We start from the raw sequence: 18,676 nt of genomic DNA, 5'->3' as shown, positions 1-18,676 counted from the left end.
GTCTCCTGTAGTTCCTGCAGTTCTTACCATTGCATGAATTATGCTGTTGACAGAGCCTACGGGCAACATGTTATCTTTCCAGTGTTCTCTTCTGATTTAGTGCTCCATTCCTTTTAAACTTAGCTGTGGAACTCAAGGACAACCTTGATTATTTTTCTGCTTGCTTTGTCTTTTTGGGCTGTCACCGTTGTTATTTATGCCGGCAATAAAACCCGCACGCATACACACGGCTTTAATACACAAAGTTATTCAACTAAGACACCCCGTCGGACGCAGTTCAAGCACACCCTCCATGCTGCTTAATTACATGCGTACATCACCGGCAGCAACAGAGCGACCGCGTGACTTCGACTTCGTCTCCCGGGCGCTTCGTCATTTAAGAAATGGTCCCTGCGTTTCCCTCTTCCTTGGGAAACGTGCGCACGAACAATCCTCAATGGCAAACACGTTATTCGGCCCGCTTCAGTTGTCTTAACGCGCCGGCTCGTGACAGCCACACTACACGTCGGACGGCACCGGCCAATAGGAGCCAAGCAGAAGAATGCCGCGGTCAGCATATTCCTTTGTCCTGCCGTAACCTCTGCGGAACGAATACGAAACGCGCGGCAGAAAAAAGGCTTGTTTGCCGAATGAGTAAACATTCATTTACCCTAGCAATCAAACGTGCAGTTAATCAAACTAATTATCTCCTATATTATCTACGTGCCAGCACGCATCGCCTCTATTGTAATGATAGGAGCTTCGATTGCCATCTGGATAGGGTATGTGCATGCGCACCCCCCCGCCCCCCGTCCCTCGTCCCCCAGCACATTGGGAAAGAGAAGAGAAAGGCGGTTGCGAGCGATTCTTAGAGTAATCTCTCTGGCAGCGCGAGTCATGCGAGTTAATCTTATCGGCTCTCTAATCTTATCGCAATAGTGTAAATATTTATAATAAAGGACAGCTTCTCTGACTCAGGGAATATATCACGTTGTTTCTCACCTGGCACTTTAGTGTGTAGCTATGCATATGGATCAAAGACCGCGCGTAGCAGGCCGTATTACTTGAGAGCTACATTGTTCAGCTATGTGCAGTAGCGCTGTCAAAAGGAATTTTCCCTCGGAGCATGATGCTAGCTCAGTGTGCAGTGCAGACCATATGCGGATCTTTCAGTAAGCATTCGCCTCCGCTTGAACCTTTTAAAATTTTTGAATGCATTTTCCCCTTCATCAGCACAATAAATCGAACACATTTACAATGTAATCATATTCATCAAATACGTTTAAAGAAAGACTTTCATTTACAAAAGTATGACACCCCCCCCCCTCCCGTGGTCCAATTAAGGTTGTTAATACAGCTCATCAGTTAAGTAATTTTTAGGTTTTTGAATGCAATTCTGAAGACAACTAAACACTTTAAAGTGGATAGTATACAGTATCCTATATTGGAGTATACAAAATACCTATCAAATATATTTAATTTGCAATGCAGCCAAGCAAAAAAAAATCAGTTTGGGGTGAAAACTTTATGAGGGCAGTCTTTTGAAGTATAAGACACAACAATGCGATTTTCAAATGTATTATTTTAATCTAGAGAGAGAGAGGGATAGAAGAAACAATGCATTATGGGCTTTACATAAGCAGCCATAAAAACTAAGAAATTAAGTTTTTTCTTAATAAAACAAATTAACAGTTTTTCAATGCAGATATTTAGATATTAAAGGTGCGTACAATAATACTGCATTTTCTGTTGTTGGGGAAGTTACGTTTGGTTGAAAGAGAGTGGTTTTGTAAACCGGAATGAAATCTAATCTAATGCTCATGTCTAGTGGTGGGCACAGAATAAAATGTCCGGTGTTAATTCAACTCTAACAGGGTTAATGTGTGTCCACTCTGGCCATAATGGACTCGTATAAACTCTGTAAGACTTGATTCAACACAGAACATTTTGCTGTGCAGATTGGAGAAATTATTAGAAGTTTACTCTCCTCCGACAAGGAAGGGTGTTGGATCCAGATGGGACTTTGTTTTAGTGTTTGGATGAAGGGGGGAAGGTGGGGTTGTGAGGGATTGTTCGTGTAAAAATTATATACGGCTGTGTCACGCGGAGACAAGTTTGTGGGCCTTGACGTTATTGGAATGCGGGCGTCTCTGAGTGCCTCTCTCCCCTCCGCAGGCGAGGAGCTGAAGGGGAGGATAGCTGTACGCAAGAACCGGAAGGACCCCCGGGCCCTCCTCATCTCCCTCAACGTCAGAGACGTCAAACAGACCTACAGCCTGCAGTGAAGCCCTTCCTCATTCCAGACACATTTTATACTTCAATCGTACCCGTTTTTAAAAAAATTCGGAACCCATAAGAGTATATCACCGAACAGTCAATCTGCACCCTGTAAATCGAACGAACGGCGTGTATCGGCTGTTTTCCTATCAGACCTGGCTCCAAGCTAACTGAACACATTTGATACTAGTGCCGCGTCTCGCCGGGAGCGTCGGTTTTCTTCGGTTTTCCGCCCACGTCTGGCCTCTCGTCGTTTTGGCGTAAAACGCGCTCAGTGTTGCGGACGGGTAGCTCCCGAGCTGAGACTCTTGCTGTGTAATGGTGTTCCTGGAAATAAATTAATCTTGAACAACTGTAGTCACATTTGGTTTCTTAAGAATGGGAAAAAAATCTGCTTAAATCACCTGCTCAAGGGTTTGGAAACGCTGCAAACCCCAAGGTCATTTTTAAAGCAATGGAGTCCCGTATCCTAGTTACTTCAGGGTGAATTTTACCAACAAATACACGAAGCGTCTGTTTTTTTCCACCCCACGGCGTATGTAGTTGAACACTTTTATCACGTGGCCTTGCTCTTTTCCCTGCCGTTAACTTCTCAAACGTGTTTTTTTTTAGGGAAACATTGTAGCGCTGCCAGAAAGCGCGAGCACGCATTGCTTGAAGTTGATGTGTGTTTGTGCGTCACTGAATTTAATTCTTACAGCCATTTCATCTCTGAATGGGATGCCATCTGTCTGCTCAGGAACGGCGCAAAAAGAGTTTCCAAATAAGAAAATGCTGACTAAAATATGTGCATCATTGAACAGTTTGCTGACATTAAACTACCCCCCCCCCCCCCATACATTTCTTCCTGTATCATAAATCAAAATTCCACGTGTACATATGCACTGTTTAAGGAAACAACCTTTCTCATCCGCTGTTATGTAACGTCGGCATTATATACAGTAGCCTAGCTTTTTGTACGGTTATATCTTTAAAAGTCCACGAGTGGGCTGTGACCTTCACAACATCCTTCTCTTTAAAGGTATTGTGTCACGGTGCCTCTTATCGCGCCCATGTCAGTAAGGCACTTAAGTGATTAATTAATTACGTGGGCTGTGCGTAATTAATTACCATTTGATCACCATAACTATTATCTCTGGTCACGGTAGGGCGATAGAGGGTCTATGTGAGGGCAACCGGGATTTTATAGTGGTATATTCTGCCCCAATAAAACTATTTTCAGTAAAATGTCACGTAGTATTCGGCTTTGAGGTTTATATATAGAATTGACGCGTGTATATGCCTATTTATATATACGTCTATGTGTGTGAGAGAGGGATTTTGTGGCAGTTTATATAGGCTATTGCAGTGTACTCAAATACTGAACACGTCCGATGGTGTAATTCATTCATTCGTTTCTCCAATTTAATTTCCAAGCGTATTCGCTTGTAAAATGCTTCTAAATACACAGTTGCACACAGAGGACGTAGGCTACTGTTCGTGTATAGATGCAGAATATTAAAGTAGTTGCTCGAATGTTTTATTAGTCACTTTAATTGTTTCCTGTTGTTTGTGTCATAAACGTGCGAGGGTTATAAAAATTTTTTAAAAACGAATAGGAGAATGTCCAGTGGTTTTTTTTACTCCCAGACCTTGGCTGCCACAAGAGTGGGTGTGGAGAGGAGCAGAAATCAATTACAATTATTCTTCGTTGACATAGTAATTAAGACTGGAGAGGCTAGTTAATGTAGGGCGGAAAGCCTTATCTGTGCCTCGCGCAGATTTATTGCCGACGCCGTTATTGTTCATTTCAAACGATTATCCGAGGGTTGCATTAGGTCTATACGGGGAGCCTTGAGCAGTTTTCAAGGCAAAGCCAACCCTTTACGAATGAACGGTTCCGTAGCGAACACAAAAAACGTATATACTATATTTAGATTAGGCCTACACAGCACAAAAACGGCTATACAGTTCACGGAAACGTACACTACGTTTCTGAGAAACAAAAATGTGTGCTATCCCAATAAAGTTTTAGTGTAGGCTACCTATAGCATTTTGGCGATGGCGATGTTCTGCTTTGTTTTATAGCCAAGTGTCTACCGCTAAATATAGAAAGTGACGCCTTTGTGGTTTGCGCAGCCTATACGTTATACGTGAAATCTTCTATTTCTATTCACGTTTTAAGTCTAAGTCTTCGAACTTGTTTCTTTTTTCCTTTTTGTCAAGTTTTGATCAATTCGTGCCTCAACAACGCACTGAGCTATGTTCATATAACGCCTGTGTGCGTGAGTTCAGTTTAAATACTAATACATGTTTATATTGCTAAATACTGTAGCTGAACACTTTAATTAATAACGAATACAAGTGAAATTAGTATAATTAACCGATATAAACGTGATATAGGCTACGGCACGTTTACAAATATAGTTTAAAAAAATAAAATAAATAAAAATGTAATTGTAAAGCGAAAAATGCTGACTTGAGTATTTTACTATCAGCGTTCAAGGACCGCAATAAACAGATTAAACTGAACGGTCGTTTGGAAAGTGTATTTTTTAGCCAAGGCTTTGAGCTCATTTATTTCAAATGACAGTTACCGGTTTTTTTTAAGTGTCTTTATAAGTGGATATATACAACATGGCTCCGACAAGGGAAACGGTAATATTTGGTCTAACACACAGCTGTGAGATATATGGAACTTTTTGCCCGTTTAAGTCCAATGAGCAGTAAGAATGTACAGCCTGTACCGTAGCCTACTTGCAAAATATTTCCAATGAACGGCGAGGACTTTCGTCCGTTCCCAGGAGACCGGTTTATTAATCAGCTGCAAATGAGTCAGTCCGAACACGCACGCTCCTGGACGATGAGTGACAGCTAGCCGGCGCTTGCGCTTGTTGTCCCTTTAAAAATCTGAATCCGAGGCTAATGATTTATCAAACTCTTATTATCAAGAAAATGTCAGGCGAAGGGCACCTCGCTGTGCACTGACGCAAACCAAATCTTTTCCACGGAGCTATAGAAAGCTTTGCACTTGCCACTGCTAAATTCAGTCTATATTGTCTTTACTGCTGTTTTCTTCCGTGGACCTATCTGTTGCTGCTGCGGACATGGTGAGTATATTTCCCAATTACATTTTTTTTTGTTGCAAGTATTGGTCGCTTGATAGTTGCTGTTATTGTACGTTCTGTTTGATGTTCTAGTGCATTTATGTATACTTAAAGTGCATTTCACCGTCTGTTTTCCCCTGCTCTAAGCTCTGTCCATGGTGCTGAATGCTGTTACTGGTTAGCTTTTTTTTATTTTTTAACTCGCAAGCGAGCCAACATCCTCCCTCAGGGAAACTTTCTCCAACTATGCCACGTACAAACTCCATGGTACAATCATTCAAATTTAACTTTACGTAGTAATAGTTTTTTCGTAGATATCTCTAAGCTGTAGCCTGTTCTTTTCAATTCCGGGTCAAGCTAAATGCCAGAAAAGTGCCATTTTTAAAATAATGTTTATAGCCTTTTTTATATTTTTATTTTTTTTATTTAACGAATTATTACATGTTTTCATAGATACAGCCTGGACAACAAATCATGTACGTGTGAAGAGACGTCTTTATGTTCTCTGTTAAAATATCCGTTCTATTGTTTTATTGCAACATTGCGGTTTTAAATTAAAATCTCACTTGTGCGGATGTTTTTCCCCCCCTTTTGTTTAATATGCTTATCGCTGTGATGCTTGTACGAATGCCTGCCGGGGAGAACGTGGCAGCGCACAGCACAACTCGCCCTTTTCCTATAAAATCGCAGAATGTGCCGGTCTGAATGACAGCTGGTAAATGGTCCGTAAAATTAAAGAATCTTTCTGTAATGGTAAAAACGAGAACCAAACGCCGAACGATCGTGAGCTGAAAGCCAAAGAAAAAAAAAAAGGGAAATGTGTTTTAACGGATAGAAGACAAATATATTACACAGGTATAATCTGGCTTCAGTCTATAGTGTTTTGTAAATTCCTGCGGAATAAATTTCATTCCATATTTTTAAATTAACCTGTCTTCTGGCATCGAGCCATTTTCGCCTTATAGTTATTGTGATAACGTTAAAACGTTAAATTTAATGGTTAGTTTTTTTTTATTGTGTTGTTTTAAAATGTATGTTAGTTCTTACGGCTGCCTTGTCTTTTGGTTTGGTGTTTGGACGTTTGACTCCGGTGTCTCTTCGGTGTAACTTTCGACTTTAATTCCGTAGGATTTTTGCGAAAAGAGAGATTTGCCCAAGCAGCCCGTCAATAGCCCTGCCAGATTTGATTCCTTACCCCAACCCGAAGGAGCTGGTGGACTTACAACAAACAAATTCGGCAATGTCCAAAACCTACCTCCCGACTCGCAGTCTGCGTATCAGTCGCAGGCGACAGACGAGAGGAAAACTTTTTGTCCGGCAGAAAGCAAGCAGAGGGAGGCCGACGGCGAAAAGGCGTATGGGACGTTTAAAAACGCGGCTCCTGTGCCAGTTCCGGCTAACTCTGCCCTTCGAAAGGATTCCGGCGGACCCGCGCCACCCAAAACGGATGGTTCTACAGCTGTTCATGGCGCGCTGATGTCCTCGCATGTCACGGGCGCATTGCCCAATCAAAGCGCTGTCAAAGGCACAGTGGAGCAAAACAATGCCACGAGCAACTGGGCTTCCATGAGTCAGACCACCGTTTTACTCGGGACAGATGGTAACACTTCTGTTATGTCTGGCGCCACTGCCGGGGTAAGTGCTTTACAATGAGTGTTTCAATGCAGAAAAAAATTGCCTGTCAGCCTAAGCTCATATGTCATATTCAGGACCACGGACAACGCTGGGGTGTTAAAATCTCAAACCTCACATTTTTATACTAGCTCAGGTGTTCCCTTTTAAATGACAAAAATAAAAGCAGTTCTGTAAAGACACGGGCATCGTGACATTGAATGGCTGTGCTGGTTTAAGTTCAGCAGTGAAACCGACTCCAGACATTTATGTAGTTGGACTTTGGTTTGAATAGTCCTCGTGCTAATCGCCGTTGAGCAATTTAAAAATAGTCTTGCATCAGCCCCGAATTTTAGCAGAGAAGTTGCATATGCTTTCATATAAGATCTGGTCTGAAGTAAGACGATTTTCATTGATCCTTTGTAACTGTTTCCGTACTAAATTCGGATGACGAATGCAGCTGTACAAAATGACAACAGAGCGAATGTTTCCTTTTTTCTCTTACGTAATTTCACCTCGGACCCTTAACACAGCAGCCCACTCTAAAGTTTCCACAGTTTTTAAAAACTGCCCAGATACCGGTCATTTATACGATTTTTCACTTACAAATACAACTGTTAATGATTATAATCAACTCCATTTGCTCCATACAGATAGATGTGGTGTGTTTTTGCCGTGCGGTATCGCCTCTCTTTCAGGTAGCCCCTGGATCAAACACCGTGCTCTCTTGGGATTGGCTACAGCTTCTGTGGGCACTGCGGACTAATGTGTTACATAATGATGCGGATTTTGGCCATTGTTCAATCCCCCGGGGACATCTCAAAGCAAATTAAGAGGCGAATTCGATTGTGCTCGTTGTTGTACACAGAAAAGCGCAACTTCGCCTTCTGGTTTGAAATAAGCACAAGTCACGTTGGTTAAATGCAATTAAGACAATGAGGAAAAAAAACTGTCCTCGTGTGCAAAGTAGCTGGCACCGATGAGCCAGTTTGTGTGGAGATTGCGATATAATCACGATTTGTCTTGTGTTTTATTCGTATTTGAAAAACAATAATGGCATAAAAAAACAATGACAGGGTTGTGGTTTATGATGGCATCAGAAGAATTAGATGTTTTTAAATAGGCTACCCGATTTCCTTTAGGATGACGACGATGACGACGGAGGGGATGAAAACAAAGCAAGAGGAAACTGGTCAAATAAACTGGATTTCATTCTCTCAATGGTTGGCTACGCGGTCGGTTTGGGTAATGTGTGGAGATTTCCATATTTAGCCTTCCAAAATGGAGGAGGTAAGAGTACTATAAACTAGTTTTTTTACCCCTATATATTGTATCTCAAAAACTAACCGTGGGTGTCCTTAGAAGAATGAACAAGACTTTCAAATGCTACTTTAAATAAATCAAATGTGCGTTTTTTGGTGAGCGGAAAAATTCCGAAATAAGTTCCCTGTTCACTCACACGTTCAGAATCCAATTCATCACTGTTCTGAAATATAGCCCCCAGTAACGAGTCCATTATCCGAACCATACTGCGACAAACTTAAGCAATCGAGGTATAATCGTATCAGTGTGTGTAGGCATATGCGTTTGTATACGCAAGTGCTTTACTTTCGAATAACACAATTATTCGTGCGATCATTTCGCTTTGAAGATAAATAACACGTCAAGTTAAATATGAAACAAGACCACATTACGCATCCTTCCCATAGATAAATTTTTTTAAAAATGTTTTTTGTTATATTGTGGTTTGTCTAATGCTACAGAGTACAGTGCACAGCAGAATTGGTATAGATTCATGCGATGTGCATCTGATTTATCTGTGAAATTGAAATGTGTTTGATCGGAGAGCAAATGAACAATGTGCCTTGAATTCCAAATTTACCTGGGCTTGTTGTTGCTCTTCTTCTAATTATACAATAATAATAATAATAATAATAATAATAATAATAATAATTAGTAGAAGTTGTAGTAGTAGTCGTCGTCCTATTAGTATGATCAAATATTACTTTTAATATAAATAATAATTTTGCATTCATAACTTTTCGTTTTCATATTATTGTATGTTGCTCTAGCTGTTACTGGGATTATTATCATTCATACTATCGAGTTTGTTTGGATTATTTCAGTATATCACGTACCATGCAATAGATTGCTGATTTAAAAATACATACATTGCTGTTATAATAAGTAAAGACACACGGAGCAACATTTCAGGATAGTGTTTACCATTTCAGTGTCCTAAAGCCACATTGAGCGTTGGATGTCCTAAAAACATAAGAATTATGTAACAGTTACTTTTAGTTTTTAATTGTACAAAACTACAGTATTATTTACATTTAACTGTGTAATTCTATTTTTGTACTACTGTATGGTGAGTTATAAATTATTGTGTCTTTATTTATCTGTTACGTTTGTACTTAGGTGCTTTTTTGATACCGTACCTGGTAATGCTGTGCCTCGCCGGGATCCCAATATTTTTATTGGAGGTTTCTTTGGGTCAGTTCGCCAGCCAGGGACCTGTATCTGTTTGGAAAGCGATTCCATCCCTTCAAGGTAAACTACTGAATGAAAAACAAACCATATTGCGTGAATTTGGCGTTGTAACAATTTTCAAATAGAAAAATAATTTTCATTCAGATATGATGATTGATAATAAACAGTTTCTGTTTCTCCTGCATAAGAATAATTTATACATTTCGTCTCATTTATTTATTTTAGGTTGCGGGATTGCCATGTTGATTATATCTGTCTTAATAGCCATATACTATAATATTATTATGTGCTGGACATTGTACTACCTGTTCGCTTCGTTGAAGGGCTCACTCCCATGGGCTAACTGTAGGAATTCATGGAACACACCGGACTGCAAAGACAAAGACATGCTTTTATTAGGTAAGGTCACTGCTCACAAACGTCTTTGTGAGAAAACTTCGGCAATGCGCAATGCGGCTTTCCGCACGCGCACTATAATGGGACGTTGGGCGCCGCAGTGGGCTGTTTTCACATTAAGGAAATGCAGTTTGCATGGTAGTCTTGTTCTATTCTGCAGTAACTGACAATTGTGATTTGCAATGGAAAGTGGTTTTGAATTTTCATTTTAGTTTTAATTTCTTGGTAAATGGTGGGAGGAAGATTTCACAGCCTTAAATGCATTTGCTGTGCTTGCAAAAATTCAAAATATCCTGGAGGTCGAAGCGTGCACGCGTGCAGTATATATATTTACTTTTCAAAATCTACTTCAGACTGTAGTATTAGTTGTTTTGTAATTTAAAAAAATATATATCAATGGAAATTTTATCGCAATTTCTGGTTTGTTACAGTATAGCCGAAATACAGAGCAAAGAAAATGCTTGCTCGACATATTTACTGTAGAAATGTTGTCTCACTGTCTCAATGCGCGCCCTCTAGTTGCAATGGAGTAAACTGCAATGGATACGTGTAACTGTCCAGGCACGCTACCGTAATGTGAGACAGAGTTTTCGCGATATACCCTTGAAGATTATGGATGATCAGATGCAATGATTAATACGTGGAGATGTCATAATTTTCACAACGAATTCATATGCAGAGAATTCCCGTGGCAGTGTACTTTTCTCAGAATAACCTCTCCTTGTGCAAAGTCTGCAGACCTATCAACACTGATATGCGTGTCTGCTATGAGAGACCAGCTGTGCTCACGGCATCTCGTCTTTCCACTGCTACAGATGCCTGCCTACTGCGGGAGAGGAACAGCACCTCTATAAGGAACACTACCTTCTGTCTGTCGGCCAATGCCCTTGGCAATCTAAGCAAACTCACAAACTTCACATCAGAGAATAAGACCTATGTCAGCCCAAGCGAAGAGTATTTCAAGTAAGCGTGAAGTTTAACTTTGAACTCGTATGCAGTCAAGTTTAACTTTGAACACACATGCAAGCATATTTTTGCCCCTCCTGAACCCCTCCCCCACAGGTACACATGCCATCATAAAAAAAAGCTAGTGAACAACTCCTCAGGAAATGACGAAAACTGTTTAGTTGGTGCAGTACTTCAGAATGTTTTTGACATTCTAAAGAAATTCAAATGGTGTTCTGAGTAAACTCCAGTAAACTTAAGTTCATTCACAGAGCCATGAAACAGTGACTATCCACAACTGTCATGCAAGCCATCTATTCGTGTATCAAACTCAGAAACCACAAAATGGAGATACCAGATATTGTTTTTAACAATGCAGGGGACATATAGCTTTATATTTTCGTACAGTATATTGAGCTTTAAGAATAGACTGAGCGCATTGAAGCAGTGGTAACCAACCATGTTTCTGGAGATCTACCATCCTGTAGGATTTCATTTCAACCCTAATTTGACACACCTGGCTCGGCTAATCAGCAGCTGAACAAAATCGCTAGCTGTTGAATGAGGTGCACTCTGCTATGGTCGGAGTGAAAACCTACAGGACAGAAAACCTCCAGGAGCAGAGTAGGTTACCGTCGCATTAAAATAAAGCAGACATCTAACGCTAACGCAATCCAAGACATTGTTTGTGTGCAGTGGGGCAAATTTGCAAACCTGGGTGGTGAATATGAATGAATCTGACCCAGAGACTCCTCCCCTTTATATGAATATCAGCATTCTGTGGTATTCACTGTCATGGATATAATGGCCTCACTTCCCTTTTCCTTGGCAGGTACAATGTGCTGCACATTTCTAAAGGGATTGAATACCCAGGGGATATCCGCTGGCCCCTGGCACTGTGTTTATTCCTGGCGTGGGTCATTGTGTATGCGTCTCTGGCTAAAGGAATCAAGTCATCTGGGAAAGTAAGACGATCCAATTGATTATGAAATAAGTTTAAAACTATATGTAATATGCTTTTCTCACCGTATTGATGGCAGTCCTGCTCTACGTTTTATGGCCACTGCGAATCCCAGTCACAGTTTCCTAAAATCCCTGAAATGTTATGCAACCCTTCCCTCTAGTGGATACGCGATGTAACTGCAGCCCACGATTATAGATTTATCCGGTACGTGCGTTGCAAGGCCGAAAATTATAAGCTAAATGAAAAATTCTTCATTATCGCTCGAAATAATATTTGAATTAACGTATGATGAGCCTTTAATTCTGTAAAATAAAAACGTTGTAAATCGTGGCTTGGTAAATTAAAATTTACAACTTCTTGTGCCGGACGGGACCAATTCTGGCAATGACCTCCTCATCAAGGCTTGTCTCCTGGGCTTCTGTAGGTGGTGTATTTCACGGCTACCTTCCCCTACGTGGTGCTGGTCATTCTGCTGATCAGGGGAGTCACTCTACCCGGCGCCGGTTCTGGCATCCTCTATTTCATAACACCCAAGTGGGAAAAACTCAACGATGCAAAGGTATGTGCTGTTTCCCCCTACAAGAAAGCATGTGAAGGATGCTGGAAAGTGTATGTTTGATCGTGTGTTTACGTGCAGTATATTTTTGTTGTGTTTTCAATTCTACCACAGTGACACGACCGTAACTGAACTTTTGAGTTTGTTCCATCAAGCGGTGTGCTTTATAATGCATAGGAACATCCATTGAAAAATAAACATGCTCAAAATGCAGATAATGGAAGGCCTTTGGCCACTCACCACCCTGTCAACTCCTTTGTTGCTTTAATAGTATGTTTGGGATCATTGGTATTTGCTCGAACTTGAGCAGATAAGATGTTTCTGTGCACTTCAGAATTATTTCTGCTGCTGCTATCGGTGGTTACATCATCAACGAATACAACTGAGCCGTTACCTGTGGCAGCCATACATGCCCATATCATAACAACCCCACCACCAAGTTTCACACATGGGGGGGGGGGGGGGTGCTTTGGATCTTGAGCAGTTCCTTTTGGTCTCCACATTTTTCCAGGACTCTGCAGCCTCTTAGGAACTTCTTAGCAGACCATAACCTGGACCATTCTGTTTATGTAGCTAACTAGTGGTTTGCATCTTGCAGTGTAGCATCTGTAGTTTTGGTTGTCTCCTCTAGACAGTAGTCACACACGGTGCAGTCTGTGTTTGGACAGTGACACAATGTGTGTTGTTTTGGCTCTGTACTCCAGCACATGGATTTGAAATGAAACAATAAATATGGGACGGAGTGTAGCATAGTGGGTAAGGAACTGGGCTTGTAAGCGAAAGGTCACAGGTTCGATTCCCGGGTAAGGACACTGCCGTTGTACCCTTGAGCAAGGTACTTAACCGAAATTGCTTCAGTATATATCCAGCTGTATAAATGGATACAATGTAAAATGCTGTGTAAAAGTTGTGTAAGTCGCTCTGGATAAGAGCATCTGCTAAATGCCTGTAACGTAATGTAATGTAATATGAGCTTAAAGTGTAGACCGCCAGTTTTAATTACATCCATATCAGGTGAACTATGTAGGAATTGCAGCCCTTTTTATACATAGTCGCCCCAACTCGGTGGACAAAAACAATTGGACAGTTTAGTGTTCAGCTGTTTCTTGGCCAACTGTGTGTCTTCGCATCATTAGTTCACGCGGAAGAAAGCTAACAGAAGTTCTCAAGTTAATTCTAGGAGTGGCATTTGCATTTGAGGTCATCATGAGGCTGAAAAATCTGAATAAATCGACCAGAGACCTTCCCAAACCACTGTGTGTGTGTGTCAAAGTCACCTTTTTTTGGTACATTGTTAAGAAGCAAAAACACGCTGGCAAGCTGAGCAACAGCAAACAACCTGGAAGACCGTGGAAGACCACTGTAGTGGATCACCAAGGAACACTTCCAATTGTGAAAATCCCTTAAACCGATCAAAACACTCTCTGGGATATAGGCATAGATGTGTCAAAGACTAAAATAAAGAGAAGACTGGACCAGCATAGCCTCTGAAAGATCACTGCAAGATGAAAATCACTGACTTAGCCTCAAGAACAGAACGGATGGGTTATGGTGGAGGTAGTGTTTGGCTTGGGCATGTACAGTATGGCCGCCACTGGAACTGGCTCATTTGTCATTATTGGTGATTTAATGCTGACGACAGCAACGTCTTATCTGCTCTGGTCCAAACAAATGCCCGAAAAATCAGTGGATGGTGCTTTACCTTGCAGCAGGACAGTGACCCCAAACACACTGGTAAAGCAACCGAGGGATTTTTCAGGGCCAAAAAGTCAATCGCCCTGAATCCAACTAAACATGCATTTCACTTGCTGAAGACAAGATTGAAGTCAAAATGTCCCAGAAACAAACAGGAACTGAAGATGGCTGCAGCACAGGCCTGGCAGAGCATCACCAGGGAACATACCCAGCACCCGGTGACATTTATGGTTTGCAAATGCAAACAATTTGCAATCAAGTATTAAACACGACAACTTTGTTTCAGATTATGTGAAGTGTGGACTGTCGACTTTAATTTGAGGGTATTTACATCCGTACTGTGTGATCCATGTAGGAATTCCAGCCCCTTCTGTAAACAGTCCCCCAATTTTATGGGAGCAAAAGGACACATTCATTGTTTCATTTCAAATCTAATGTGCTGGAGTACCCAGCCAAAACAACAACAATGGCGTCCCTGTCCCAATACCTATTGACTGCATTTGTATTTAAACCTTTTCTAAACACAAGGTCCAGTATGAACAGGTTTAACAGAGCAGTGGAACTTCACACACATCTGTCTCAACACAGAGAGAAATTCTTAATTTGCCATTTGCTGAATTTTGAGCTCATGTTTTTCCAGTGTCACTTCCCTTCAAAATGAAACTGAATCCGTGTGTTACTGACGCTGTGCATTTTTCTGCTGTTTAAGTGCTTTGCTCTTGCCTTGAAGATGAGACTGTTTATTTCAACCCGACCTTTGTGTTTCCTTTTAAAAACTTGTGAAATAATATAGTAACTTGTTTTTCTAACGTAAATTCTTTTCACCCTTTTACAAAGAGGTTAGCCTGTATTACAAAACTGAATGGCATAGAAATGTTGGTCTTTATTCACGAAACATTAGACACATTACCCTGAGAGGATCGATGTTAAAAACGGCATTTGACTGATACATTCTATTATCAAGAACACAGAATGTTTCTGTTTCTAGAACTTTCTGAATAAAGTTCAATTATTTGTTTGCCATATGTTGGCTGTGCAGGTGTCGCAAAGGGTGTCATAGAATTTAACCGTTTGAAGAATTTGTTTTTTGGCATGTTTTTTGTTCTAGAACTCCACTGCTTTCAGTTACCAGTAGCGATTGTGACATCAGCGTTAGAACGTTCAGTGAAGAACATTCTAATCACACATTTGTGACGTCATACCTCAAAGTTGAATAATGAAATGAGTGTGTGCAGGCTGATTGACTGCTCAGACTCAGTGCTCAGTCTTCTTCCTTCTCCTGCTGCTGTGACGCTGGCGCTATCGCTCTGTAACCCGCTAACATTGCTAACCTTGTGTTTTGTCACTAGGTGTGGAAGGATGCTGCCACTCAAATTTTCTTCTCCCTGTCTGCAGCCTGGGGTGGACTCATCACTCTGTCTTCCTACAACAAGTTCCACAATAACTGCTACAGGTAGGCCAGGGCTTCTCACAATATTGCAGCAGTGCCTTTGGACGACATCACATTACATCACACTACAGGAATTTAGCAGACGCTCTTATCCACTTACACAACTTTTTACACAGCATTTACACTGCATCCATTTATACCGCTGGATATATAGCAGGTTAAGTATCTTGCTCACGGGTACAATGGCAGTGTCCCACCTGGGAATTGATCCTGTGACCTTTTGGTTTCAAGACCAGCTCCTTACCCACTATACTACACTGGCGGAGATGATAAGCACACTGGAATACACTGCAAGTGTACTGCAGAAACACTGCAGTAAAATGTGCAATCGTGTATCTGCAACACTGTAGATATCCTCCTGAGACCTGGCAATTGTCGTCCCCTGTAGGGGACATGAGTCTTGTGTCTCTTTATCTCAAGGACCATATATTCTCCTAAGCTGAAACCTGCACTCCAAAGAATATTCCATAAAAATGAAATATAGAATATTTTTGAAAAGATTTTCACTGCAACAGGTTTTTGTCACTATAATGTAAAAAAAATGTGAATACTTCAGTTTTTTTGGCTGGGTCTTAGGGAAATATAAAAGGCCAGATATACATCTTATAGGCTCTTTCAGATATTGTAGTATAATTTTATAAAGACATTACTTTGAAACATGTTTTTAAACAGAAAGTTTACATATTGTTTGTACAATACAGTATTACAGTATATTCATTTGCAGAAGGTCATTTTTGGAATGTTTTTTGAAAATTCTAGAACTCCATTGCTTTCAGTTACCAGTAGTGATTGTTACATCAGCATTAGAATGTTCAGTTAAGAATAAATTACATATTTGTGACCTCACACCTTTAAGGGTGAAAGATCCCATGCCACTTTTTAAAAGAGCAGGGGTTTTATCCCTGGTGTCCCGGTCCAGTTTCCCTCAAAACAGGGCAGTTTAGCATGAAACGTGTTCCAACCACACACGGTTAACTTCAGCCAGTGAGAAAATGAATAATATTAGGGTGTCGTATCATGGATAGACATTACAAATAGGCTGCTTGTCCTTGAGGCAACCCAAACTAAATATGTCACAAAGGGAAATAATGATTAATTACATAACAGTAGCTAAATGGCCCAAAGGTAACCCAATTTTAAATATCTGTGTGCCACCCACACACATTCTGCATTAAGGGAAAGACCATCTAAGAGGATCATTAGGTCCAGTAAAACAGATTGTCTTGCAGAATTTTATTTTATTATTATTATCTCCGCCAGGCGGAGCCTAGAGGGGATCATGCGTTCGGTCGCGTGTGTTTGTGCGAGTGTGTGTGTTTGTGCGTGTGTGTGTGTGTGTGTGTGTGTGTGTGTCTCTGTCCGGAGCTAATCTCGCATACTACTGGGCCGATCAGCCTACTATATGTTGTGCATGCTGACAGCAGGCCAAGGACCTGAATTCTCCAATATTTTGCAAATCGATCAAGGACAAGTATTTTATTTGAATTAATTTCCATCATTGTCCATTGAAATAGATTGAGTTCTAACTCCTCACTCCTCCTAACCAGGCGCTAGGGGTCGCAAGTGATCAACAACTGCTTCAGTTTGGAATGCCTGGCGGAGATCTGCACTCTACTGAGTGCACTCTTCTAGTTATTTTATTTCATTTTTTTTGCATGCACAAATGCACACGCATGCTTTGTACATCGTTTACTAAAAGTGATGATGCAAATTGAACCGCAAACGATCATTTAAATGTTTGATTGTTGGACTTGCATACGCCCGTGGGACTGGACAGAACACAGCGAAAGGGCCCACGCCCATAGAACAGCGTGGCCTGTGTGACGGGGGTGAACCTCAGAAAAATGCGTAATTCAACCAGTCCTGTTACATTACATTTATTTGGCCGACGCCTTTATCCAATGCGACGTACAACAAGTGCATACCGACGGTCATTGGAACAACTACAAAACACAGATCCAGTAACGTACAATACTCACTATGTAATAGTTATTCATATCCATGAATACATTAAATCCATTTCACACAGTAAGCATAGGCTAGGTCAGAGAGTAATGTTATGTCAGCTCCCAAATATAAGTCAGATGGTGGTACACGTGTAACCTGAAAGTGCTATAGGAACAGGGTAGAAGTGATAAGAGTGATCCTAGATTGGGAGTGCCCTGCAGAGTGGTGATAGTCCAGGTACATTTTGAGGAGATGTGTGGCACAGTGGGTAAGGAACTGCGCTTGTAACCGAAAGGTCGCAGGTTCGAGTCCCGGGTAAGGACACTGCCGTTGTACCCTTGAGCAAGGTACTTAACCTGCATTGCTTCAGTATATATCCAGCTGTATAAATGGATACAATGTAAAGTGATATGTAAAAAAGTTGTGTAAGTCGCTCTGGATAAGAGCGTCTGCTAAATGCCTGTAATGTAATGTAAATGTAATCTAACCCACCACAGTGGGTTAGACAGGTCCTGTTAGACAGGTTAGTCCTCTCCAAAGGCAAAAATTATACCAGCAAATATAACAATTTCAAAACCTAGCATTTGAAAGACAGAGGAAAAAAATTCAAATAGGCAACCTAATAGGCAAGCAAACAAACATTCCCTGTACCAATATTGCTGAATAATGCAATGCTATGATTACAACAGTTAGTAATTACAAAATGACATGGCATTTCAAAATTTTATATAATAACCCCAAATCAGTTGCATTGCCGTCGAAGCTTATTTTGGCAAAGACCACCTTCAGGTACCTTGCAGACATCAGCAAATTAAACATTGAGCTCCCCATTGAATGGCCCTGAACTGATGCATTTTGCTCGCCACAAAAGACCAGCATGATCTGCACAAAGCCACCTACCCACGTGGGCTGCTACACCATTGTGTGATGAGTATCGGTTAATTATCTTTTATTTAGTCTTTTCAGTTATATCATCTGGGGCATTATGGTAGTTAAAAATAATGGGCAAATGCAGTCAGGTCCAGAATTATTAACACCCTTTACAAAAATGAGGGGAATACAGCTGTAGAACAGAAACGAGACTGAAAATGAACAGTTTTTTTGTGATAATAATATTATTATTAGTAATATAATTTTTTCACAAAATGTAAGTTTTAAAATGCACCCCTGGACATTCTTTTAAATAAAATCAGACAAAGATTAATCTGCGATAAAATTCAATTTAAGTTCATATTAGTCTTGAACTGTATTGTGGCTGTCCTACTTCCTTTTTCAAT

At 40.8% G+C, this 18,676-nt stretch overlaps 2 protein-coding genes across 4 annotated transcripts in view; both read left to right on the top strand.

The window, feature by feature from the left end:
* The window catches only part of prmt3 (protein arginine methyltransferase 3), a 58,019-nt gene extending 55,406 nt beyond the window's left edge, over positions 1–2,613 (top strand). The window contains exon 16 of the mRNA XM_064313018.1: positions 2,155–2,613. Coding sequence (XP_064169088.1) covers positions 2,155–2,264 — 110 coding nt within the window. The 3' untranslated portion in view covers positions 2,265–2,613. The remainder of the gene's footprint in view (positions 1–2,154) is intronic.
* A 142-nt stretch (positions 2,614–2,755) lies between these two features.
* The window catches only part of LOC135242100 (sodium- and chloride-dependent glycine transporter 2-like), a 37,030-nt gene continuing 21,109 nt past the window's right edge, over positions 2,756–18,676 (top strand). Inside the window, exons 1-9 of one of the 3 annotated variants that reach the window (XM_064313015.1) lie at positions 2,756–5,345; positions 6,471–6,977; positions 8,096–8,243; positions 9,375–9,506; positions 9,672–9,845; positions 10,658–10,805; positions 11,620–11,752; positions 12,176–12,310; positions 15,352–15,455. In XM_064313015.1, coding sequence (XP_064169085.1) covers positions 5,343–5,345; positions 6,471–6,977; positions 8,096–8,243; positions 9,375–9,506; positions 9,672–9,845; positions 10,658–10,805; positions 11,620–11,752; positions 12,176–12,310; positions 15,352–15,455 — 1,484 coding nt within the window. In that variant the 5' untranslated portion in view covers positions 2,756–5,342. The other 2 variants (XM_064313016.1, XM_064313017.1) reach the window with 2 other exon arrangements.

This window comes from Anguilla rostrata, chromosome 16 (genome assembly GCF_018555375.3).
Source record: "Anguilla rostrata isolate EN2019 chromosome 16, ASM1855537v3, whole genome shotgun sequence".
NCBI classification, from domain to species: Eukaryota; Metazoa; Chordata; class Actinopteri; order Anguilliformes; family Anguillidae; genus Anguilla; species Anguilla rostrata.
The sequence above is the reverse complement of the archived record's forward strand: the minus strand, read 5'-3'. Positions and strand labels throughout refer to the sequence as shown.